General features: G+C 36.6%; 1 protein-coding gene and 2 long non-coding RNA genes across 9 annotated transcripts in view; all 3 read right to left on the bottom strand.

Moving 5' to 3' along the window:
- LOC127516451 (cadherin-4) overlaps positions 1-20,627 on the bottom strand; it is a 60,853-nt gene extending 40,226 nt beyond the window's left edge. Inside the window, exons 1-7 of one of the 7 annotated variants that reach the window (XM_051901105.1) lie at positions 20,444-20,622; positions 18,389-18,503; positions 17,305-17,552; positions 16,724-16,864; positions 16,478-16,633; positions 15,945-16,089; positions 15,657-15,829 (exon numbers count right to left, since the gene is read on the bottom strand). In XM_051901105.1, the coding sequence (XP_051757065.1) occupies positions 15,657-15,829; positions 15,945-16,089; positions 16,478-16,633; positions 16,724-16,864; positions 17,305-17,552; positions 18,389-18,503; positions 20,444-20,494 (1,029 nt within the window). In that variant the 5' untranslated portion in view covers positions 20,495-20,622. Of the gene's footprint in view, positions 1-15,656; positions 15,830-15,944; positions 16,090-16,477; positions 16,634-16,723; positions 16,865-17,304; positions 17,553-18,388; positions 18,504-20,443 lie in introns of all 7 variants that reach the window. The other 6 variants (XM_051901102.1, XM_051901100.1, XM_051901104.1 and 3 more) reach the window with 6 other exon arrangements.
- Positions 1,652-11,065, bottom strand: LOC127516473 (uncharacterized). The gene is made up of 3 exons (XR_007930992.1): positions 10,939-11,065; positions 6,281-6,417; positions 1,652-2,114 (listed from the first exon to the last, which is right to left on the bottom strand). It is a non-coding gene; the product is annotated as an uncharacterized LOC127516473 (long non-coding RNA).
- Positions 20,628-22,462: 1,835 nt separating the features above from the next.
- Positions 22,463-27,588, bottom strand: LOC127516471 (uncharacterized). Its single transcript, XR_007930988.1, has 2 exons — positions 22,985-27,588; positions 22,463-22,781 (listed from the first exon to the last, which is right to left on the bottom strand). It is a non-coding gene; the product is annotated as an uncharacterized LOC127516471 (long non-coding RNA).
- Between the last annotated feature and the right edge of the window lie 282 nt (positions 27,589-27,870).

Below are 27,870 nucleotides of genomic sequence, written 5' to 3'. Positions count from 1 at the left end.
AGCCAGTTTCAGTTTCTACCCAGGTAAGTTCAAGATTAGTTTGAGCAAACTCTGGTTTTTCAGGTTTATGAAGGTGGATTGGTTTTTAGCGGGGTTTGTTGCTATGGTAACTAACACTACACGGCTACCCTGCTCTGGAGCAGGTTTTATTCTGGGTTAGAGATCACAAACCCAAACTCGACCAATCAGCTGTGAGTAAAGTGACACGTATCTGATGCAATAAAGCCACTCCTCCTGTATCTCTCGCTCCAAATTAAATCAGTTTATAGTGAAAACATTTTAGAGACAAAATTTCTCAACAGTTGCTCTTAATTATTCATTATATTTATATTAAATAAATTAAAATGATGAATAATTCATGACATATTCATATAATTAGGCCGATCATATTAATTGGCAATATTAAACTTTGCTTTTAAATTAAAATAAATATAATACATGCATAATATATAAAGCTTTTAAACAGGTTAAGTTTACATGTATTCTTTTGAGCTCTTTGTGAAACTATATTAATTATTTGGTCTATTTGTTTGATTCACATTGATATAGTCAGATATTTTCTTTCAGCTGCCTTCTCAAACTTTCACTGCATCAGTGTTTATTCCTGCTTTGTAAATGTGTTTTATTTCATATTTTTCATAACGATCTCTTAATCTTTGGAAGCGACATGAATTGCGCGGCTCTCTCACGAGAAGTGAATTAAACTTACATTCTCCTTGTTCCGTGTGATTGGCTGTTTGCCGCACGTGTCACACTTTCAGGTGCACGCGCTTTGCAAACTCTGGATTAAACCTGAGTTGACAGAGAAAGTTTATACCGAGCGTTGTGCAACAGTTGATCCTGATCTAAACCAGGTTGGATTTATCTGGATTTGTCAACTCCAAACCTACTCTGAAACTCAGAATTTGTTCAACTAGCTTCATGCAACAGGCCACTGAGGTCTGATTTGGTAGCCGAGCCGAACCAGACAGTTATTGAAGTGCAAAGGACAGACTCTACGACTGCAAAAGCAGCTCCTGTCCTCCTTCTTCAGGTCATCCAAAAACATCAGGAGCTTGACAGAGGGATCTTTTGCAGTGCCGTCGTTGGTGTAGAAGGAGAAGAACAGTGGGGAGAGAGCACACCCCTGGGGGGCGCCAGTGATGATATTACAGGTGTTGGACATGAATTTTCTTAGTCTCGCTAAACATCAACAGACTCATTTTGTGTTTATGAGTCTTATCAGAAAGGGCTGCGACACATTACATTCACTAGTAGAGATGAGAAATTTCATGAATTTAACACACGCCTCCAAGCACATATAAAAACTGAAATGTCCAACAGAGGTCAGGCTTGTACTGTACTGACAGCAGTTTCTTGTCTGTACCTGTGGAGAGGAGATGTTCATGACCGTGTCCATGTGATGGTCCTCATGATGGTGGACACGCTCAACTCTGACAGAGACCGTGTGCTTCTTGCCACTGGAGTCCCAAGCGTGCACAGAAAACACCTTGTGACCTTCATGAAGAGTCACTTGTCTCTTCAGCGTTACAGTCCCATCCGTGTCCACATCAAACCACTCGTCAGAGGACTGAAAGAGCGTTCCTGTTCTTTCGTCGCATGTATTAAAAATTACTGTCAGAAAAAGAGATTCAATTGGCACAATAAAGCATCTTGAAAGATCTATGCTGTGTCAGTAGCTAATGCCATAGGAACAACCTCCAGGTGTGAAGATGGTCTGAAATGGTGTTGTTAAAAGTACCAGCACCCTACCTAACTTATAAGTAATTATAAAAATAATATAAATGTAACTATAACAGATAATTCAGTATAGCTCTTAATGAGTCTTTATAAATACATTTTTAGAATAGTAATACTTACTTATAAATAAGTATAAATGGGGCTATAATTCATTATAAACGTGGTCTTCATAGAAAGTGTTACCAAATATTTAAACAAAATCTCTCAATGTTAAGTTGCTTCAGTGTTTTGTTTACAGTGATTTGTGAACACAGCTTACCTCTTCCTAGTCTTCTTCCTTGGTGAAGGTGATCTCTGTGCACTTTAAACACCAGCAACTCCGTCTCGAAGCCAGGAGTACATGAAGACCCCTCTGCGTATTCACACAAAAAGACCTAAATTGAAACATTAAATTACTTTAAGCAATTTATATATACTTGAAATTTAAGGTATTTTGATTATTTAATCACTTCCAGCACAACAGCAGTCTATGTCGGCTAAACTGTGAATCATTTATCATTGCTTTGGCACAAAATGTATTCAATGACATCTTTCAAATTACATCAATTCTTTTCTCACTCAGACAAACACCACCAAAACTATATGAACCTATAGGCCAATTTGCACATTTACATACTTTTTTTTTTTTTTTCAGATCTAACATGATACAAAAATGCATACATACAGTATCTGCAGTATTTGTGCGCAGTCATGTATGTGTGAGTGATGTCAGACAGCCGTGCACACCAAAGATCCAAAAGACACAAGAGCGCTGTTTTACATTAGTCAGTTGGTGTGTACATGGATAATCATTTGGCTTGTATGTAAACTGATGCAAAAACACCATTTTGAGAAGTTAAAATGTGTTTTGGGGTTTTGTTTGTAGAGTTTAGAGAAAAGGAGCAATAGTTTCAGAAATCATGTGTAAGCACTTATTAAAATATAGGTTATAAAATGAATATTATAGATTTTTGCATGTTTTTAGATTTACAGTTTTTGCCTGGACAATGATAAATCAATAAAATCTCTGAAAGGCATTTTAAAAGATGAGGTAGTTAAAAAAAGCTTTAATATGATCTTAATATGACAAAAGAAAAAAACAAAACAAAAGCCTGTTAGTTTCGATACAATCAACCCCTGCAACATAAAAGTGACTTAAAGGAACACTCCACTTTTTTTGAAAATAGGCTCATTTTCCAACTCCCCTAGAGTTAAACAGTTGAGTTTTATCATTTTCAAATCCATTCAGCCGATCTCCGGGTCTGGCGGTACCACTTTTAGCATAGCTTAGCATAGTTCATTGAATCTGATTAGACCGTTAGCATGTCCTTAAAAAATGACCAAAGAGTTTCGATATTTTTCCTATTTAAAACTTGACTCTTCTGTAGTTACATCGTGTACTAAGACCGACGGAAAATGAAAAGTTGCGATTTTCTAGGCCGATATGGCTAGGAACTATACTGTCATTCCGGCGTAATGATCAAGGAACTTTGCTGTCGTACCATGGCTGCAGCAGGCGCAATGATGTAACTACAGAAGAGTCAAGTTTTAAATAGGAAAAATATCGAAACTCTTTGGTCATTTTTTAACGAGATGCTAACGGTTTAATCAGATTTAATGAACTATGCTAAGCTATGCTAAAAGTGGTACCGCCAGACCCGGAGATCGGCTGAATGGATTCGAAAACGGTAAAACTCAACTGTTTAACTCTAGGGGAGTTGGAAAATGAGCCTATTTTCAAAAAAAGTGGAGTGTTCCTTTAAAAGTGGCAGCAGCAACAGACGACATTATTTGATATTGGTTTTTGGTTGTAGATGTTATGCTACTTTTTAATACTTACTAGCTCTCAACTTTATTGGTAACACTTTAGAATAATGGTCCGTCATTAATAAGTAACCATGCAGGAAGTAATGCAGGACAAATCAGTAGTACTTCTTTAACACTTCAGCTACTACTATTAAATAATATAGAAACAAGCTTAACTAATCAGCCTTATTAGCTAATCAGTAATTACAGAATGAGATTGGCATCATTAAGAAATAATAGGTAACTATGACAAATTAAAAAAGAATTACTAATTAATTAATAATCACAACATTAAAGTGTCTGAGATGTGAGCAATTATATTTTTTTACTCTCAACGTGGTCATGAAATGCATCACTAATTACTCAAGTGTTACCTAGTCACTATGCAGGAACTACTAGTGATCAGGGGTCGTATTCACAAAACATCTTAAGGCTAAAAGTAGCTCCTAACTTGCCGATTTAGGAGAAACTCTTAAAAATAATGTCCGTGTCAGTCCTAATTTTAGGACTCCTAAATGTTTGTTCTAAGAGTATTTCGCAAAGCATTTCAGCACTAAAACTAGCTCCTAAATCTGTGAAACGTTAGGAGTAGTCAAGAGGACTCTAATTACTAAGGAAAATCACTAAGACCAAATCGAAAACAATCCTAATCCACCCAAAGACACTGAACACCATTAGGCAATAGCGATAGAGCCTTGGGTGCGGAACAAATATATAATAAGTGTATTTGGCGTGCTGTCCAAGGGGATGGAGGGCTCCGAGCTTGGAATTTAGCCCAAACCCAGAGTTCTGCCTCCTATCGCAGCCGAGAGTGAGGAATGGGGTGGCGGAGGGATGCAGAAAACTGTCGAGGTAACTATAGGTGAGTCGACTCTCGTCTGTGTATATATACCTCCACTCGAGCTGATTAGAAAGACCATTAGAATGCGTTAACCATAAACTTTGTTTATAAAACATAATTTGTCGCTTGAATTCTGAATCTCTCGAGACGCAGACATGTAGAGCTGACAATTAACTGAACATATACTAGTTTAATTATTGACACTTAGCCTACATTTTAAAACCTTTATTTGAATATAGCAACATTTTTATTAAACAAAAATCTTTGTGAATAGGGCAACATTTGTATTTTAAAACCTTTATTTTAATATGGAAACATGATACCTCATTCTACAATATTTCTATGATTAAATCATTGACAGAGACTCCTCCCCATCAGCCAATCACTAGTCAACCCCGCCCTTTCTCTTAGCTTAATACTTCTCTCTATTTCTTAGTAAAAGTTGGTCTCAGCAGCTTTGTGAATAGGTTTTAAGAGGAAACTCTTAGCCAAGAGCTTTTACTGCTATTTAGGAGAACTCTTAGTGGTAAGATAAAATGTTTTGTGAATACGGCCCCAGAACCACATCTTTTTCACTTTTAAAATAACGGTCCAGATCAATAGTAGTTCTTGAAGATTGTCCTTATTTACTCGGAACATGGTCATAAAATGCATCACTTATTTCCTAGTCATTCTTCAAGAAGTACTAGTGATCCGGACCATTATTTTAAAGTGAAAAAGATGTTTTTTCTCTTTAAAATAATGGTCCTGATCACTAGTAGTTACTGCATAGTGACTAGGTAACACTTGAGTAATTAGTGATGCATTTTATGACTGTATTCAGAGTAAAAATGATGACTGATTACGTCTCAGACACACGATAATGTTCGTTACAATTTGTCAGTTAGTTAATAGTTATTAATAATGCTAATCTCATTAGGTATTTATTGATTAGCTAATAAGGAACTATCTTCTAAATTTGATATTGCTTACTGATTAGTTAAGCTTGTTTCTATATTAGTTAATAGTAGTAGCTGAAGTGTTAATGTAGTACTACTCATTAGTCCTGCATTACTTCCTACATAGTTACTTATTAATGACAGACCATTATTCTAAAGTGTTAAAAGATAAAATCAGCTTCTCAAGAAATAAATATAAGTAACATGATGAGCACTATCAGACACGAATAAAATCAGCCCTGAATAAAATCCTACCTTACAAAGGAGAATAAGAACTCCCATTCGCATAATCTTCATTGCCTCCATTCGAATCAAAATGGTTCGAAAGGTCCTTCGAGTATTACTTCATTATCTTTTTAGGGGGTGGAGTTGTCTAAGGGTGTGGCATATGAAGTGATGTAATGTGCTTCCAAATATATATTTGGTAGAAAATAAATAACTCAAAATTTAAACTACCTGCATTTGTCAGTGAACGAAGGGTACAGTATATCAGTATTCACAATTTAATACAGTATATTTTTATGACTTGACTGGAACCAAAGATGTCTATGATATCTTAAGAAAGCTGCATCTGTTAGCATTTTCAATAACCTCAAGGGCAGTTTCTGGGCTCATATATTTTTCACCTGGTGAAATAAGTGATATATTTCCACAGAGTGTTTTATTTGTGTAAGTCCAAAAAAAGCTTAAAAGTGCTTTTGAACAGTGTTGTACTAATGGTGACAAAGGTGGAAAAAATAAAAACATTTACACTACTTACACATTATTTACCGCTATTTGCCTACACAAAACGTCTCGGGTTACGTTTGTAACCCTGGTTCCCTGAATAGGGATCAATTGGGATCACCTCAATGCGTTCGACGCAGCGTCGATGTTCCCATGAAAGGGAACATTCTGGTCAAAACAACAGTTTACAATCTATATACAGTCTGCTATACCATCATGATACGAATCTTAGCCAAACTGTTATTCTCACCTTTTTTATTTTTTCAGTTGCTAACACGCACTGGACAAAACTGAATCCACTGTCAAAACTCAGTCAGCAAAACAGAAGTCTGTGAGAACCGCACCTCCCAAAATCCATGAACACTTTTGTCATTCATACTCCACCACCTGAAAAATATTTGCAGCATTTTGTCAAATGTTAACACACTACTTTCCAAACTGATAAAACACATTCAAAACAGAATGATAGAACATTTTGTGCACTTCTGCAGGTGAAGTGTACATTTTCTCTTAGCACAAACAGATCACACTTGTAACACTGCTAGTCACACTTCCAAAACCTCATGCTTATCTCTTGTTCTTGATCTTGCTGAGTGTTCACAAACTGCAAAAAAATGTCTCACACACACCATAAATGTTAATGAGGCCAGCAGGGGTGTTTTTACCCTGTGGTCTGTGTGGGTCCTAATGTCCCAGTAAAGTGATAGAGACACTATGCTGTAAAAAGCACCGTCCTTTGGATGAGACATTAAACTGGTGTCCTGACTCAGCCAAAAAATCCCATGACACTTCTTGTAAAGAACAGTGGTGTAACCCCGATGTCCTGGCTAAATTCTCTCTTTTGGCCCTTAATAATAATGGCCTCCTAATAATCCCCATCATTTGAACTGGCTCTATCACTTTCTCTCCTCTTCTTCTATAGCCGGTGTGTGGTGATAAACTTTGACTGCCGTCACATCATCCAAATGTTTTCTTGCACACTGGTGGTGGGTGAGGAGAGACCCCTGATATGATTATAAAGCACTTTAGGTGTATAATAGTATATTATAAAAGCAATATATAAATGCTTCATTCATTCATTCATACATTATGTAGACTCTCTATAGGCATAATGTTTTTATACTGAACTAATGATATTTTCTATCCCCTAACCCTATCCCTAAACATAACCCTCACAGAAAACATTTACATTTTAATTTAAACAAATTCTTTGTGGGGACATTTGGTCCTCACAATGTAGATTAAACAAGTACACACACATACAGACACAAACAGAATGCAGACCAAGCTGTAAACAATTTTTCATTGCTTTCACACAAAATGCATTCAATGACCACATCTTCTTTTGTCATTCATACTCCATTACATGAAAAACACTATATATGTGCAGCACATTTTTCAAATGCTAACACACTGCTTTCAGAATTGTTAAAAACACATTCAAAACTGAATTCTGGCAAATTTCATGCATTTCAACAGGAATTGTTTTGAAATATAGAAAATCTTAGCAGAAAATTAAATAATAATCATTACAACCACAGCTCATTGCAATTTCAGCTGGAAGTCTATCCAGGTGTTCTGTTTTAAGGCCCCAATTTACTTCAAGCGAAATCAAAGAACAAACTGGTGTGACGTCATTTAGAGCAAAATTAGGCCAAAATGAAGCCTGCAGCTTGCAGCATCGGACAGGTAAGCCCTGCCAGGTGAAGGGGGGTGCGAGCGATTCCAAACGCTCGACTGGGAGGGCCCACGCAACATCTGACAGGAGCCTGCAGCCTACGGCATTGGACGAGTGAGCCCCACCGGCAGGAACAGGTCATACGTCATTCTAGCCACCCAACTGGGAGGGCCCGCATAGCATCCGACAGGAGTATGTAGCTCTCGTCAACTGAGGAGTACGCCCGGCTGGTCAGTTGAACGAATTATAAGCGATTCTGACGCCTGATCGGGAAGACCCACGTACATCCGATGGGAGCCTGCAGCTCATGGCATCGCATGGGTGAGCACCACTGTCAGGAGAATAGGGCGAATGTGATTCTAGCCATCTGTCCGGGAGGGCCCATACAGCATCTGATGGGAGCCTGCAGCTCACAGCATCAGACGGGAGATATAGATGAAGATATAGATGAAATGGCCTTTTTTGGGGGGTTTGTTTTGCTTTGCTTAGTGAAATTGTTTAGTGAAATTGTTTCGCCGTCTAAAACTGATAGATCCGAAATTGTAGGATGGACTTTTGGGTTGAAATTGGAGGTGATGGAGGGTTTGGAGTGCCTGATTAAACCGAAGCAGGCAAAGATGAACATTGCGTAGAGTGTGCGTGCAGAATTTGTAGGGTGATAGCCTAAGCGAAGGGTGGAGATACACTTAGTCAGAATGTCCAAAGTTATGGGTTTTCTGGCATCCGTGCAGGTAGGTTGAGATCTCTGAATATCTTTGATAAGGAGGGAGTTCTGTGTGTTATTTATCTCAGGGGAAACTGAGCCATGAATTAATTTGTTAAAGAATTGGATCCCACTTAAGTAGCCTCTAATGGAACCAGCTTGGAGGTTCTTGATGCAGTTTAGATAAGAAATAAATGAGGTGATGGAGAGCAGGGAAAAAGTCAGATATGGAATGACTTAAAACTTCTCCATGTGGTCTGATATGATTGGAGGGTTCTAAGAGAAACAGCTTGGAGGATGGAGTCAAGCGATGCGTCGAGCAGAGGTTATAGTGAGTGATTTATAGGAAGATCAACTCTGAATAGTGAGGAACTGGTAACAGCATCCTGAATTTCTGATAAAATCTATGCTCTGATGTTGCTGGCGACAGGGGGCGGTTCCAAAGTGATGGCATTCGTTGGTATGGGCATCTGTGTTGCAGAAAAGAGGGAAAATTACGATCTATCCTGTGGAAGAGAGATAGGAGGGGGAAGCGCAGGGGCCAAAGTTGTTTGAGGAGGCAGCCTCACGCTTGGGTCGGCCCCTGGTGCTTGAGTTGTAACGTGGAAGGTAAAGGAAGAAGAAAGCTGGGGTGGAAAATAGGCCATCTGGATCTGCGCCGTTAGCGGAGGCATGCTCAAGCTAAGGTCTGTGGTTGGAGCTGTAGACCAGCACAAAAAGAGATTTTGAGACTGATGACTGGGCCTGCACTGCTAGCGGAGGCATCCTCACGATAGGGTCCGCTGAAGGAGCTGTAGGCCACTGGTAGGGGAAAAGGTTAGAGGCAGCGGGAGGAGAAGGAAGTGTTATCTGGGCCTGCGTCGCTAGCGAAGGCAGCCTCATGCTAGGAGCTGCAGGCCACAGACAATGGGGAGGTTTTGAGACGGTGGGATGAAATGGCTGACCTCAACCTCACGCTAGGGGGAAAGCATTTTGAATGGGGTGCGGAGCCGGGAAAAGCCATGGTGTGTGTGGAGGGAGGAGGAGAGTGGGGCCTGGCAGCGGTGTAATCTGGGATGCGGCCCGACACTCGTCTTCTAGTGTGTGAATCGAAACGCGAGGTAGAGGAGATGTGAGATGAAAGGATTATGCGCATTGTAAAGTTTAAGAGGCCGAGCAAAGATAGCATTTCGCATTAAGAACAGTTTGGACTGTCTAGGAAGGTGGACACGACCAGAAATATCCTATCGATTTTTTTGTGTGTGTGCAGTGAGGCCTGGAAATGAACTATATCTAAGTCAATGCCCAGAATTTAATGAATGCAGCTGGACTCGTGGTTTTATCCTGGATGACTGGAATCCCGAGCTCAGGGGAAAACATGCGAGGCTCAGAGATTGATTATTAAACATTTTGTAAGTATTTGTAAATATTTTTTTCCCCCATTGGTTTTCTCGAAGTGCTTCACCTTTCTTAAAGTATTCACCTCTGACGGATCGGATTCATACTGTAATCGTTGTCTGATGTTGGAAGATCATCAAACGGCAAAGTACAGTCTGATTTAGATGAGCGTTTGTTCCTTTAACTGTTGCTGGTTTGAGTGGCACACGCATTCATTTAGTGAAGTTCAAAAGAGACTTGCTTATGGTAGAAGACAAAACACTTTGCATAATAAAATATGCACCTTGAATTTATTTAGTTGTGTTCGACAATCACTAAAGGGTCACTAAACTTTTGCCACGAAAACATAATTAATTTATTTAATTTATTTTTCTACTCATACTTATCCTGATCTGGAAATTACTCAACATAACAGTTTATTTTCATCAGTTATCTGTTTATAGGCCGTTACATTACTTTCCAATATCTATTCACTCAAATTTAGATACAGATGAAGTTGAAGATTATATTTATTTTAATGCATTAGTGAGAATGATTGCGTGTATGAATTTGTTCTACCAGTCTGTGCAGTGTCTCTTAACCAATAGTGAAGCTGTGTATTTAAATTACTTCAAAACAGAAATACATATATGTAATTTTCAGTTTCTAAGCGATTTTGTTGATAAATCGCAGGACAGCATTGACAGTAAGTGCTTAATGATTCTTTGTGCGACTGTGCATGCGATCCGTACGTAATGTGCGAGTTACTGTTTGAATGGGTTTAAGCTACAAGGAAGCAGCACGTTAGTTTAGAACGGCAAATCACTTGTACAGAAACAGTTTAAAATGTATATTCCCCCGATCAAAATTTAGTATCCCGATGGCATAAACTGTGCTTGTGATTTAGCGACTGAAAGCGATGCTAAATTCTACCAGAGACAGAAACCGAGAAGTATTTGAGCTGTGTTCTTATGGGTTTGACCCGACATGGGTGGAGAGTGTGAGCTGGCCGGGACTGAATCTACAGGATGGCTTGCTGAGGGCCTGCTACGGCGGCCTGACGCTGGAGGAAAGTCTGTTCCTTCGCGGGAAGCGGACGGCATTGCCCAAGACGTGAGCTTTGTGCTTGATGGGCCTTATTGTCCATTTCTCTATGTCATTAATTACTCACCCTCATGTCGTTCCACATCCGTAAGACCTTCATTCATCTTCAGAACACAAATTAAGATATTTTTGATGAAATCTGAGAGGTTTCTGTCTCTCCATAGAGATCTAATACAACTTCCCCTCCAAGGTCCTGAAAGGTAGGAAAAAGACATCAATAGAGTACATGTGACTCCAGTGGCTTAAACTCAATTTTATGAAGCAACGTGAGTGCTTTGTTTGCGCAAAAAAACATTATTTACCACTCTACTTACAAAAATATTGATCTGCAACGCGTTCACGAGAGCTTCACGACGCATGTGTTTTGTGTTCAGACTTGCGCGTCAACTTAATGCACATGCGTGAGTGTTCACAAGAGCATCACGATGAATGCGTTTTGTGAGAGAGCTGGCATTGTTGCAGAATTTTCATTTTTGGGTGAACTAAACCTTGAAGGTTTTGAAGTTTCATGAAGCAGTGCCCATCACCACAGGGAGCTAGCTTTAGCTTTTGCCATGTCTTCAAATGCCCTATTTTGAGGATCAAGATAGATACATTCAGTGTAAGTGCCTTTGTTTATGTTATGTTTAATGGCAATGTGCTGGTATGTGCTTTATCAGACGTTTTATTGTAGAATATCTCATTTTGCATGTTATATTTGAAACAGGGGGTTTTCTGGTTAAATGAGAGAAGATATCTCATGAATTGGAATGGGATTTACTGTATAACCTGAAAGAGATCGTAAAACTAATCCGTATTAATTGAGCGGTTTAGCTGAATTTTTCTGAAGAGACACAATCCCTTTATAAACTGAACAGATTTAATTTAGACTTTTATTCACATATAAGTTACATTCATCAACTCACATCAGTTGTGGTAAACAATAGCTTGAGCATGTTTGAACATAGGGGTGAGTAGTTAATGAACGAATTTTCATTTTTGGGTGAACTAACCCTTTAAAGTTGAGAAAATGGAGAAATGTTTCCATGTAATTGTGAAAAAATTATGATTTACTATAATGCACATTTAGTAAGTTTTTATATATATATATATATATATATATATATAGGCGCTGGTCATATAATTAGAATATCATCAAAAAGTTGATTTATTTCACTAATTCCATTCAAAAAGTGAAACTTGTATATTATATTCATTCATTACACACAGACTGATATATTTCAAATGTTTATTTCTTTTAATTTTGATGATTATAACTGACAACTAAGGAAAATCCCAAATTCAGTATCTCAGAAAATTAGAATATTACTTAAGACCAATACAAAGAAAGGATTTTTAGAAATCTTGGCCAACTGAAAAGTATGAACATGAAAAGTATGAGCATGTACAGCACTCAATACTTAGTTGGGGCTCTTTTTGCCTGAATTACTGCAGCAATGCGGCGTGGCATGGAGTCGATCAGTCTGTGGCACTGCTCAGGTGTTAGAAGAGCCCAGGTTGCTCTGATAGTGGCCTTCAGCTCTTCTGCATTGTTGGGTCTGGCATATCGCATCTTCCTCTTCACAATACCCAATGGCCAATTAAGAACAGGGATACCATGGTCCTTAAACCAGGTAAAGTTGGTCAGCAGCAGGAAGCATGAAGTGCTCTAAAACTTCCTGGTATACGGCTGCGTTGACCTTGGACCTCAGAAAACACAGTGGACCAACACCAGCAGATGACATGGCACCCCAAACCATCACTGACCGTGGAAACTTTACACTGGACCTCAAGCAACGTGGATTGTGTGCCTCTCCTCTCTTCCTCCAGACTCTGGGACCCTGATTTCCAAAGGAAATGCAAAATTTACTTTCATCAGAGAACATAACTTTGGAGCACTCAGCAGCAGTCCAGTCCTTTTTGTCTTTAGCCCAGGCGAGACGCTTCTGACGCTGTCTGTTGTTCAAGAGTGGCTTGACACAAGGAATGCGACAGCTGAAACCCATGTCTTGCATACGTCTGTGCGTAGTGGTTCTTGAAGCACTGACTCCAGCTGCAGTCCACTCTTTGTGAATCTCCCTCACATTTTTGAATGGGTTTTGTTTCACAGTCCTCTCCAGGGTGCGGTTATCCCTATTGCTTGGACACTTTTTTCTACCACATCTTTTCCTTCCCTTCGCCTCTCTATTAATGTGCTTGGACACAGAGCTCTGTGAACAGCCAGCCTCTTTTGCAATGACCTTTTGTGTCTTGCCCTCCTTGTGCAAGGGGTCAATGGTCGTCTTTTGGACAACTGTCAAGTCAGCAGTCTTCCCCATGATTGTGTAGCCTACAGAACTAGACTGAGAGACCATTTAAAGGCCTTTGCAGGTGTTTTGAGTTAATTAGCTGATTAGAGTGTGGCACCAGGTGTCTTCAATATCGAACCTTTTCACAATATTCTAATTTTCTGAGATACTGAATTTGGGATTTTCCTTAGTTGTCAGTTATAATCATCAAAATTAAAAGAAATAAACATTTGAAATATATCAGTCTGTGTGTAATGAATGAATATAATATACAAGTTTCACTTTTTGAATGGAATTAGTGAAATAAATCAACTTTTTGATGATATTCTAATTATATGACCAGCACCTGTATATATATATATATATATATATATATATATATATATATATATATATATATATGTGTGTGTGTGTGTGTGTGTGTGTGTGTGTCTATCCGATGGTTACACAGTTATTGTTTCCTCTGAATATTGCCGTTATCGTCTGTGATAAATCGCTTATACTCTAACGAAGTTTTATTATATTTGGCTATCTGTTTTGGAAATTGCAAGTCAGTTCTATATAACAAAAATATATTTTTAGAATAGATGTACTAAATAAATCACTGATTAAACATTAACTGATAGCCAAATGTATTCAAATGAACAACAACAGATGCAAATTAGAAGGTTTAATGTTCATAACAATATGAAGCAATTACTTTATAAGAAAAGTATATAAAGATTAAACTTATTAAAAGAGTGAAAAAGTTAAGATGTGATTTTGAATCTTGTAATAAATCAATAGAAAACATTCTTAAATGTTTGAAAAACAGTACATTTATGATGATCTTGTGAGATTAGTACTAAAAAGTTTTTAATATATGAAAACAAATTACTTGTGAAAACAGTACAACAGCAATTTAAAATATATAATAAACCATCTGGCTGTACATTATCCTTTATATAACAGTGATTACAGCATTATTAAGATAATGTACATATAACAAGTGTTAAATACTAATGTTCAGCAAATATATGGGGGGGGGGGGTTTAATTATGAATAAACAATTAATGAACTCTAAAGGTGTATATAAGGCCCTGTTTACACATTTAACCATGTTTACTTCTTCACAGCAGAAGTGTGGAACAGGCTGAATCATTGCAGCCAGAATGTATGCCCAAATCCTCCAAATCAATTACCAGGGTTCCAGTGCCAGTAGCTGGAGGATTTCCTGCACACAAGCACAAACATTAGAAAAAGGCTATGCTAGCAAGTAGTCTTCTATTAAAAAGAAACACAAATTACCATCATCCACGGACAAAATGATAGCTGTGTATTTGCCATCTTTCACATGGGGAGATTCTCTATCCGTAAGCGTCTTGACTTTAATCGTTACAGTGTCTTGATGTACACTCAGCCAGCCGGCAGGATCACTGCCAATTTTATACCTGGGAGGAACCAAAACATACATCTTAATTTTAGTTTGACAAAGTCAATAGGATATACAGGCATGCCTTAATTTGAATTCTGGGAAGAGAAGAGAAGACATTAACATTGGAAGGTGTTGTATTTCCTGTCTTTGTGTTTCATGTTTTGTTAACTGGACTTTTAGTTCACCCTTCTGTTCCTGTCATGTGCGCCATTTTAGTAGTCCTAGTTTTTTTATCTTATATTTAGTTATTTTTGTTTTGTTTTTGCGCACAAAAAGTATTCTCGTCACTTCGTAACATTAAGGTTTAACCACTGTAGTCACGTTGACTATTTTGTCTTCAGTACCTTTCTGGACCTTGAAAGTGTTGATTATATTATTATATATGATTATATAGTCTATGGACGAGACATATACCTCACAGATTTCATCAAAAATATCTTAATTTGTGTTCCAGAGATGAATGAAGGTCTTACGGGTGTGGAACGACATGAGGGTGAGTAATTAATGACAGAAATTTCATTTTTGGGTGAACTAACCCTTTAAACTCTTTGCACTGGGTTATCCCGGCGTTACTGAAAACTCAACCACGACAGATCCAGCAATTAGTTTCACACTGGGGAATTGCACTTGAATATTTAAATTGGCAAGGCTTAAACTTTCGTTGATGAAGCAGGGCTTGCTTTAGGCCCTGGATATAGGCCTTGCTAGGTAGTAGCTACACAGTTGCTAAGATGGTTCTCAGTGGTTAATAATGCTAGTGAGGCTGTTTGACAAAAAGATAAAAATGCATTCATGAAAAGTCCATCAATGCAAGTCTATGGTCTTTTTATTGTTCAGTATTTTATTATCAGTCAGAATTTTCAAATGGAATAACGAAACTTGCAACATTTCTTACGTTATCTTCTGTGATTTTGCATTATCATTGCTGTCAGTCACAGTAATAACAGCTGTGCCACTGGTTGAAAAACCTCTTCCTTCCATATCAGCAGCGACAACTGTCAAAGTGTATTTGGACCATTTCTGAAAAGGAAGATGTTTTCAGGTGAGTTTGTTTATATTAAATCATTCTTCATCACTGCAAGATCCATTCATCAGATTTCTCACCTCTTTGTCCAAGCCTAAAGAATTCACACGAATTCCTCCAGTAACAGAGTTGATTTCAAACATGTTTGGATTTGGCAATTCTGGATCTTGCTTGACAATTGAGTATCTGATCACAGCATTGTCAGTATCTGGATCATCTGCATCAGTGGCTGTGACTGTCATAAACTCATGACCTTCAGTGAGAGGAGAATAAAGACTGATTAGGTGGTACGAGCTGAAGAGACAATTGGGGGAGAAAAAAAAAAATGCTAAAAACAATTTCACTGAGAAACTGCACCATACACCTACCTATTTCAGCAGCTTCAGAAACATTTCCATTAAATGGATTTTGAGTAAAAACAGGATAATCATCATTTTGGTCCAGCACATTTACGATAATTTCCATTGGCTTTTCTGCTACATCCACATCAACTCCAGTAGCATGAGCTATAAGCTAAAGACAAGAGAAGAAATATTAATAATATAATAATATAAAAATTGGTCCATGTCTGTTAGCTTTGACATCAATATGCAAGTGTAGTCCTAAAGAAAACTGACTTAATTTTTAGTAGATACAAAAACTACAAAAAAATGTACGGTACAATTAAAGGGTTAGTTCACCCAAAAATAAAATTTCTGTCATTAAGTACTCAACCCTCATGTCATCCCAAACCCGTAAGACATTTGTTTGTCCTCAGAACACAAATTAAGATATTTTTGATAAAATCTGAGTGTATCTGATCCACACATAGGCAGCAATGTCTACTTAAGAATGAGAAGACAATCCAACACTGAAATACACTAACTATTAATTTTAAAAGTTAGATTAAAAATCATCTTACTCTGTATGAAGCTTTTCTTTCTCTGTCGAGTGGTCGAGTCACAAACAGATTCCCTGATAATCTTTCTATAGTGAAAGTCCCCTTAGGGTCCAGATCTGCTCCTTCACCTGTGATCTTGTATTGCATCTGAGCTTCACTAGACATGTCTGACTTTATCTAAATACAGAAAGAAATCACAAAGTCAATAACAGAAACCTCTTTCTCATTCATCTCATTTTGAACATTCCCTTCATGACTTTCACTCACCTGGACCAGCTTTATTGGGAAAGGACCTCTGCTATTCTCAAGAACACGGAACGGAGGAATAACCCAACCTCTCTTTGCTCTCTTTAGACCCGTCGAAGACTTTGGAAACATCAGAATCAGATCATCAGAGTGAGACTCCATCTGAAAATATTAGTAAAAGACACTGGAGCACAAAACATTTTTGTTTACAGTTAAATACAGCACACCAAATCAAATTCAAATATTTAGATCATTATTAAGTATACTATGAATGCCGACTGTATTAAAATCAGTCTGGAGAAAAAAAAAAAACAGTATTAATGTATGGGGAGGATAACATTTTTGGGTCCCTATTCAAAAAACCTATTTAGGGTGATTCAAGACCTCTTTGCTTCATCGCTGGCTGTAAAAAAATGGCGTAGAATATAAAACAGTATAAAAGTTTATAAAAGTCAAGCCTTCAATAATTAGTCCTAAACATGTACAGAAATTGATCATTGAATATGTTCATAGTGAATTAGCACACATAAAAACTGAAATGTCCAACAGAGGTCAGGCTTGTACTGTACTGACAGCAGTTTCTTGTATGAACTTGTTTGTACCTGTGGAGAGGAGATGTTCATGACCGTGTCCATGTGATGGTCCTCATGATGGTGGACACGCTCAACTCTGACAGACACCGTGTGCTTCTTGCCACTGGAGTCCCAAGCGTGCACAGAAAACACCTTGTGACCTTCATGAAGAGTGACTTGTCTCTTCAGCGTTACAGTCCCATCCGTGTCCACATCAAACCACTTGTCAGAGGACTGAAAGAGCATTCTTGTTCTTCCATCACATGTATTAAAAATTACTGTGAGAAAAGAGATTCAACTGGCAAATAAAGCATCTCGTCACATATGTAAACCTGGTTCCCTGAGTGGGAAACAAGACGCTGTGTCAGTAGCTGATGCTGTGGAAACACCCTGATGATGGTCTGTTGTCAAAAGTACCAGTACTTCATCTTTGTGATTAATCAGGGTTACCAAGTAGATACTTAATTTTAAAAACATAATGATGCCAGCATTTCTGTAGTACCGTATATCTGGTCAATCTGTGATATCAGCTACATTGTTTATAATGGGAGCGCTCTTTGCTCATTTTCTGTATATAACTTTTGCCCTGCTCCATCATGCCAGAGATGGTGATAAAGTCAAAGGTGGTGGAGTTAGTGATCTGTGCTCGGATACAGAGACACACACACCCATGAAAAAGTGTAGTGTTCCAACCTGGGCAAAGATAACTCTCGCTTTTGTTTGCTGGAAATTCTGACAAAACACAGGCAGATAATTCACTTCCTGACTAAAAAAAATCTGTGGTGCGATGGTGTGTCCTTTTGATGCATGGATGACTCTGGAGGGTGTCCTCATAGCATCATCTACTGACGCAGCATCAAGTGAAAACACTTATTTATGGCATACATCATCAATACTTATTTGTGAGCTACAACACACTTGTGCGAGACCCTGATAAAATCAAATTTAGTGGATACAGGGAACGTATATGCCTAAAATTTGATTGAATGTTATAGTTCACAGTTAGTATCTGATTGCGTTGTGCAAGGGATTATTTAGCCAAATACTAAAAAAAAAAAAATTTAAATAAACGTTCAGTTTCTTCAAGGTTTTATTTAAAGAGAACACAGCCTACCTCTTCCTAGTCTTTTTCCTTGGTGAAGGTGATCTCTGTGCACTTTAAACACCAGCAACTCCGACTCAAAGCCAGGAGTACATGAAGACTCCTCCGCAAATCCACATACAAAAGCCTAATTTGAAACATATTAAAGGTAGGGTAGGCAATTTCAGAGAGCGTAGCAACAGCAAGCTAGCTTTGAAAGCATGAGATCCCACCCTCCCTTCAAAGCCACGCCTCCTTCAAAACATGAACGGACACAGCAAGTTATTCTTGGCTAGATCTTCTGAAAGTACTTTTGCCATTCTCTTCCGAAGAGGACCGAGGGTTACAGGCAGTTGTTGAGCAGATGGATCAGCACCATGATGCAGCGTTGAGTTCCCTCAAATGGGATGTCTTAGGGTTAGTCATGCCGGCGATTCAGTGACGTCATATGACCGACATGGCCAATAAGATTGGTGTGATTTAACATGTACTTCAGCCACTGGTGCACACTGAAGGCGTTCCCATAGCATCACCATGATGCAGCGTCTCTTTGCCTTCTCAGGGAACCAGGTTACATACTGAAAGATGTTGACTTTTCTTTCTCTGTGTCTCCCTGTGTTCTCTCTCTCTGGTCTGTAAGGTTTTAAGTGTTAGAGGGGAGAAGAGATGTTCTTGTTTCATCACACATCTGTTTGTTTCATGGAAAGCAGCCAAGGGGCCCTGTTTCTATATCTAGGAGAAAGGGCCCTGAAAGCCGGAAACTGACCATATACAGACTTATTATTCTGTCTCACATTCTATAATGATGTAATGTGTATTCTCATTGGACAGTTGCTACACCACCCCTGAAACATGTATAAAAGCCAAGTACAGAAGTAAAAGTTGGAGGTTTTGTGAACGAATTGGCTTCATGTTCATGACTCTTTTCCCATAGGCCTATGTCGTTCAATGAGTGAAAAAGACAAACTGAGAATGAGGCACAGGAAAAATAAATAGAGATTAAAATAATCTTACACATATGTAACCCTACGATATTTTGGTGTATTTTGAATGTGAAATTAACTGCTGTGCCAAAGTGAAAGTTGGTAAGGAGTGAAGAAGTTTTTTTGTTTTTGTTTTTTTAAAAAGTGAACTAAATATTGAGAAATTTGTCCTAGCAATTATATATATATATATAAAAAAATAATAAAATAACAGCGTGATTTCACTTTATACCAATGTATGGTTAGCAATCTAAAAAAAAACTGTCTAAAATTAGATAAAAGATGTTTCTTTTCACATATGGGTACTTTTGTCTCTGTGGATTTAAAAAATAAACAATTTACAGACCTAGTGTGAAAAACTACAAGCACATCACCCTCTCTGCACTTAATTTTCAATTGTAAAACAATTGAAAAAAAAAAAACAAAAAAAAACATATATAAAAACACTTTTTTTGGAAAACGCTGCCATTTAAAATGCCACACTCTATAGAGTATATAATTCATATTTTTATATAGATTGAAAGTTTGGCTCTGGGACAAGGGGAAATTATTCATTAATAAAGCATTTGAAGAGTCTTATTGTAAAAAAGTTTCAGTTTTAATGTGACCTTAACTTTTTAATGACTGCTATAAAACAAAAGGAACAAAACAGAAGTTTGTTAGTTTTGGGAGAGAAAAAAAAAAAAATATATATATATATATATATATATATATATATATATATATCAAACCCTGCAACATAAAAGTCACTAAAACTTACATTTCCCAAACTCTGTCCGATCACCGATAATATGAAAATGACACAACAGCAACACATTTTTATTTTCTTAAACATTTGACATTCATTTTTGGTTGTGGATTTTAAAATGTTTAGCAATTTATTCCTCACTCTAAGCTCTAAACTTCATTTTAACATTCCCAGAATGTTCATTTCTAATTTCAAATAAAATCAGCTTCAAAATATTTTTCCCTAATTATTTAACTTCAAACTTTATTAGACCTTTAAACAATGTTGCGCTTCAAACAAAATCTCTGAATATGAAGAGAACTATCGGACACTAATAAGTACATAATGTGCCCTGATATGATGTATATAAAATCCTACCTTACAAAGGAAAATAATAAATCCCAACTGCACAAACTTCATTGTCTCCATTCAAATGTCTCAAACGTCCTTCAGGGATTACTTTCTTACTTGTTTTTAAGATTGTGCAGCTACTCGATTTATTGAGTTCCCCAAAATGCACACACATGAGGCGTTTATTATCTTTTTAGGAGAGTTTGCCTGAGGGTGTGGCATATGGAGTGATTTAATCTGCCAAGAAAAAAAACATATGACTCGACTGGAACCAATGAGATTTCTGTACTATCCTGAGATAATAACCCCAGGAGCAGTTTCTCACATATTTTTCATCTAGACACCTAGTGAAAAAAGTAATAAGGAACACGACAAATACTGTATTCCCACAGAGAATTTTTAAAGTCTAAAGTAATGGCAACAAATAAAGAATACAATCAAAGCATTCACCGCGCTCTCCAGCTAATATCTCCACCTATATATCAATATAAGAATACAAAAAAGGTTTAATCATGGAACATCTTATCTCCTGTGTCCATGATTAAAGTGCTTCAGAGTGCACATCTTTTTCATATTATTAACAAATAAAGAATATAAAAATAAAACTGTTTGAAAAATACACTAGATGTTTGCTATACAAAAATACTGGCCAAATTGCAAAAATACCAGCAAAAAAAAAAAATAATAATAATATTATATATATATATATATATATATATATATATATATATATATATATATATATATATATATATATATATATATATATATATATATACACATATACATATACATATATACATATATATATAAAATTTAGCCTTAAAGGGTTAGTTCACCCAAAAATGAAAATTCTGTCATTAATTACTCACCCTCATGTCATTCTACAGCTGTAAGACCTTCGTTCATCTTCCGAACACAAATTAAGATATTGTTGATGAAATCTGATGGCTCAGTGACGCCTCTATTGAGAGCAAAGCCATTCAAACTCTCAAGGTCCATAAAGGTACTAAAAACATAGTGTGTGTCTCAATCAGCTCCCTAGTTCAGAAGTCAGGGCACTGATCAGGGAGTCAGCCATTTTAAGGGCAGTCTCAATCGCGAATCCTTCCAGGGCACTTAACCGTTCGCTCCCTAAAAATTCCCACAATGCACCGTGAAAACCAGGGAGCATCGAAGCTCACTACGCTCCCTTAACGGAAGTTCTGAAGCACGAATCTTAAATCACGTGAGCCAACTCACTACACATAACGACATGATAGGTGATTTTAAAAATACAAACCATTATTTTATTATATTTCAGCATAAACATACATCGCTAGACAGGTAATGAACATAATTTAGCTAACATTTATAATTTATTTACGGCTGAAATGTTGCACGTTTATGTAACAAGCAAAGAATTTATCATAATGTACTTTAAATAACATTAGTAATGTCAGAAAGATATCAGCTCTGCTGTTGTTCATATACCAGTAGTGATGTTGTGCAATGAAGAAGTTGTTACGTCGCCGGAAATAGAGTCATAAGTGTCCCAATGTGTAGTGAACCAGCGTCCTTTGCTGTCCTTACCAGTGCCCGATATACTGATTCACGAGCTCTGGAGCTAGGGAACTGATTGAGACAAACCCATAACACTATATTGCCAAAAGTATTGGGACACCCCTCCAAATCACTGAGTTCAGGTGTTCCAATCACTTCCATGGCCACAGGTCTAATATCAAGCCTGAGTTCCTGTGTCCTCTGGTGGTTGAAATTGGAATAACACAGCAATAAGGAGTTTATGATTTTGATTAAAGGGTTAGTTCACCCAAAAATGAAAATTATGCCATGATTTACTCACCCTCAAGCCATCCTAGGTGTATATGACTATCTTTTTCTTTTTTTTTTTTTTTTTAGATGAACACAATCGGAGATATATTTAAAAATATCCTTAGTCCTCCAAGGTTCATAATGGTTGTGAATGGGCATTAAAAAAAAAAAAAAAAAAAAACGCATCCATTAATAAAGGCCTTTTGAAGCGAAGCAATGCATTTTTGTAAAAAAAAAAAAAAAAAAAAAAAATCCGTTTTTATTTTTAATTGATAATCAGACTGTTATGGTGTCGGTTGCAGAAGAGACGAAGCATGAACGGATGTCTACAAAACAGGGTATTTATTCAACGAAGGCGAAGGAACACAACCAAAACACACTTTAGCAAACAATAGAACAGACAAGGAGTGAAGGGAGTGAGTCCATTATAAAGGGATGCAGATGATCAGGAGCAGGTGCCGGTAATCCGTGATGATGGGGAGATGACGAGGAAGTGAGTGCAGGAGTGGAAACAAGGAGGATGATGGGATATGGAGTCCAGAACGGAAGGGAACTGTGACACAGACATGTTTCTTGAGCAACAAATCAGCAGATTCTGAAGGATCATGTGACACTGAAGACTGGAGTAATAATGCTGAAAATTCAGCTTTGATCACAGGAATAAATTACACTTTACTATATATTACAAAACAGTAATAGAAAACAGTTATTTTAAATTGTAATAATATTTGATAATGTTTTACTGTATTTACTTACCGACGCCAAACGTTCGATGAACTGTGGTGTACTAGCGACTGCCACTCGACAGACAACGAAAGGAGATGGAGAACAAGCATAATATTGTGGGTTCAATCCACTCCTGAGCAAGAAGTAAATAAAATATTGCTCAAGATCATTTAGTCCTTTAATCCTCTAGATCAAGGTTTCCAAATCAGGGGTTTGCGAGGGGCTCAGATTGGATCTCCGGGGTTTTGTGATTGAAATGCCAATACCAAATTAAATTTAATATCAATTTAGGATTATTGTAAATCAAATTCAAGTCTGTAAACTTCATGTAGGCATAAACTACTAAATCTGCCACAACAATCCTTGGTGATTGTTTATAATGCAATTTAGACACTAGATGTCAGTATTACTCTTGCTCTCTCAGTAACTATGAGTCTAGTCTGGAATAGTGTTATAATTCTCCTTTTACCCAATTCTATAAATTTTCCCTCAAATCCACTCAAAAATACTGATGCATCGAAACAAGTTAACATTGGACTCCTGATTTTGGAATTGATTCTCGATTCCCGAGCGCCTTGGTATTGAAGAATTGATACTTTTTGGAATCAATTGATTAGACAAATTTTTTGTAGATCATGAATCTTAGATCTTAGTCATCTCATTTTATAAGGATCGCCTTCTGTGTGTTTTCAGTACAAAAGATCATAGAAGATATGAGGTGACTGGTTTGTGTTGTCAGACACAGTCTGGATTCGATTAACAAGACAAACTTGGGTGCAATTAAGACAAACATTACACATAGGCCTATAAAACCTGTGCCATATAACTGTAATGAGGGTAATGTTACAAAAGTAACAGTACAAAAAAAAAAACCTCAGATTATGAAGCACATGTAACCAGACATCAAGCAAGTTACATTTTTAAATGCTTGTTTAACTTAACGTAGTATACTGAAGCAGGCCTTAAAGAACACATAAATATATGTATCTTTTTGAAGTTTAACCCTCATGAACTGTTTGATTTCTGGTTACAGCCTGTATGGTCCGGGCCAAATTCACCCTAATTGGATTCAATACAATTCCCCAAAAATCACACTATGAAAAAAAAACACACAATCATGATTAACTTTTAATATCAATACTTTATTCACACACTACAAAGAATAAATATACGAATTTATGATTTATAAAAATGTTTTTAACCACTATTATATATATATATATCATTTGAAAGCTTTCTGACTCTAGTTTTCATATTTGGTGACTGATTCTCAAAAGAAATGACAGAGCAATAGATAAATAGCGATAGATTCTTCATTTGTGATGTGGTGCCAAACTATAACACATTGAATTTAAATCAGATATTAACATTACTGCCAAAACTTCTTCTGAATAGGAAGTCTACTTCATATATATTTTGAAAAGTATGGAAATATATGGTTCAGATCACTCAAACCAAATGCAAACTGAAGAGTCCTTATATGGTCATCGGTGGAGTCTGGATGTCATCTAGTGGAGAAGTTTGGTACTGCGCACAAAACATCTTACTGAAAGTTGTTTTTTTGTTTTTTTTTTCAGATAACCTAAAATTCAGCACAGAACTTGTTTAAATATTAAGCTTTGCTTTTCTCGAAGTTTTAGAGTTGAACATTTACAACTTTTTGTTACTTCTACAATAATCTGTGAAGTGTTGCCTTTAAAAAGATACCAAACTTCAGTCTGATCAAGATTTTTAACAATTTAAGTTAGAAAAGTCATATCTATGCTCAAAAAGTGGGACAGACAGTTAACGGGTAAAACAACTTTATATTTTCACAAACTTTGAAAATAAAAGGTTGTTAAACTCAGTAAGACACTGGCACTTCAGGACTAGAGCTGAGGAGTTCAGACATACAACACAGAAGTGTTTAGTATTTTGTGTCTGTAGTTGATTTTGAACAGCTGTCTATACGGGCCAAACTGACCCACGAACAGTACGAACGTATACAATTTCTGTATGCACATTTCACAACACATCAGCATGTTGAAATGCATGTTCATGACCCTAAATGAGAAACAAAATTTCAAGAAAAACAATGTAGGTTAAATAATAGTATATCAGATATGTTAAAAAAATGTAAAAAAAAAAAAAAAAAAGTAACGGTAGCTAACTTTTACCATATGTGGCTGACAAAATATTTTATAAGTGGTGGAAATCTCCTCTTTTAGCTTTATAGGGTAGTAAAGAACTAAAATAACAACATATAACCAAGAAATGTTATTATTTAGGGTCTGTACTGTTGCCTTAAAACATCAACGAATGTAACAGTAATTTAGAATCATCCAGATTCAAACTATACTGTGCGAAGTTTCTGTGCTCCACATTCTTCTTGGGTTGGGCTTTTAAAAAAAAAAAAAAATAAACAAATAAAATAACTGTTTTCTATTATTTACAGTATCTTTCAATCTCTATATTTTGTCATATATAGCAAACAAACTACTTCAAATCATCTTCCAGCTGACTGGCTCTTTCCATTGATGTGTAAATGCTATAATGAGAGCCCGAATCAACTCTTCAACAGGTTTTCACCCTCTTGCCTCTCACAATGAGTCTCTTTTGTTTCCGTCAACCTGCCTGAGCTTGAAAAACCTGTTTATAGATGAAGAGTGAATACACTCCCCACATGCCACATGTTTCTGCCCAGAGATAGCTCATGCATGCAGTCTCCACTGCCAGTAACAAAAGCAGACTTGTTTTTACAAGCGGATCTGTACAAACAGTACTTTTATCAAGTCATAAATATAGGTCAGCTATAAGGGTAATTCCATCTTCGCTCCCGTTTTACATGTCTAATAGTAAATGCAATATGAAAATGGAATATTTTTCAAGATGGAAATCATATTAGTTTAACCTCTCTAATCAAAATGTTTCAAACAAAACATTGTTTTAATTTATCCATTTCCCTGTCTCCAATATCACTTTCATACCCTGATAGCTATTTGCAATGTATTCCATTGAAGTAATAAAAGCCAATTTCACAATAATGATGATGTCAGGAAGTGACATTGTTTTTTTACGGGAAGAAAGCAGCACAAACATCACTCAGAAGTGAAATCCTTTCCTACATTTCAACACAAGCATATTCATGTTTTTAAACTTCAAAACGCAGAACAAAAATGGCCCAGCTAGGTCATTTATTTGCATTGCACATGTTGATAAGGTTATTGGCTGAGGTTGACACAGCAAACCCATTGTGTGTTAACAATAAAAATGGAAGTAGGGGCTAAATGGGGAGATTTGGGGTGTGGTGGGATTGCTCAGATCAAACTCATGCTCCACATTAAAGGACCAAGTCCTCTCACCGCAATCCCTGCCGTCTGTCTGAGAGGTAATGTGTCACCTATTTCATATCCCGGGGGCAAAGAGATTGCCAAGAGAGGCTATTTACTGTCAACAAATGCTCTGGAGAAACGTGCTGTGGCACTGGGAAGACAGTAAAAGTATTTACATTGCAAAAAACTTTGTTTTTTACTGTTGTATAGTTTGGATTGTTGTTTTTATTTTCATAAGCGTGATGAGGTCTATATTTAAAAATATATTTAAAAAAAAAGGATTTTACTGCATGGACTAAACTGCACAGCAGCTATATAGCCAAATATATATAGCCAAAAAATTGCTACTATGTATTTATATAAATATATTTTCTATGAATAGTTTTTTGAAAATATATTTTAATAGAATAATAAAGGCATTATATTTGCCCTTCATATTATATTTCAATCCAAGAAAATACTTTCACATTTGTCACATTTAAAAAAAAAAAAAAAGCTTTAATTGATGTCTGTAACGCATGAACATTTCAACACAATTCAATAAAAAAGTTCTCTCTACTATAAACGATACTATAAACACATTTTTCATTATAAATTTTCATTTGGATACTAGTTTTGATCTCCATCCACATTGCATTTAGCCTGTATATTTTGATCTATGAAGGCTAAAACGAAATATATTTTCAATTTCAAAAATATATTTCATTGAACTTAACAGTTTACAAGTAGAGATGCACCGATACTAAATTTCTCCACCGATACCGATAGCCGATTATTCAGAGTGATATCTGCCGATACCGATACATAGTTCGGGGGTAATGATAATTTCATTATTATTAATAATTCATCATTATATTTCTCTTTCTTTGAAAGAAATGCAAATAAAAACTTTATTCTCTCCATTTCATCAACTTGTTTCAGAGTAACTGGTATCAGTTATAAACAAACACATTACTCAAATTAATATTAACACACATTAACTAAATTCTGAAGATTAAATTATTATTTCTTAACTTTCCTAATGTTATTAATTCATATAATTACTACTAATATTGAACATCAAACTGGCTTCTTAGCATTTTCTCTATACAAAGCCCAAATTCAGTGCATTTTCCTGCCCATTTTTGATTGACAGGATATATCGGCTCTGACTGTCGGTTGTTTTTAAGCTATCGGCTAGAAAATTTGCTTTTATTGGCCGATACCGATTATTGACCGATATATCGGTGCATCTCTATGTACAACATATATTTAGCACATATTTAAAATATATTTTGGCCTTTTTTTGTCACATTTCACTGTATGTGACATACACTTAATGCTTAAAACTAAACATACCTCAAGGATGTCAGCAGCAATTTGGAAACAGAAAGGAATGACTCATCCAAATATCTTCCCTCCCTAGTCAACCGATAGTCATCTCTATATCTTCAGTTTCTGCCTTGCTGTGACATCATCACAACAGTTTCCAGTAAGATTTAGTTGAACTGAACTAAAGTCTGAACGTCAGCTCTACTTCCTTGTTTGTTACTGTCAGACAATCAATGTTTCGCTCCTGAGCAGAGTAGTATTGACTCAGGGGGAGGGTGTTTAATCTACAGAGGC

This window comes from Ctenopharyngodon idella, chromosome 7, assembly GCF_019924925.1.
Source record: "Ctenopharyngodon idella isolate HZGC_01 chromosome 7, HZGC01, whole genome shotgun sequence".
Classification (NCBI taxonomy): Eukaryota; Metazoa; Chordata; class Actinopteri; order Cypriniformes; family Xenocyprididae; genus Ctenopharyngodon; species Ctenopharyngodon idella.
Note: the sequence above shows the minus strand (reverse complement) of the source record. Positions and strands in the feature narration are given on the sequence as shown.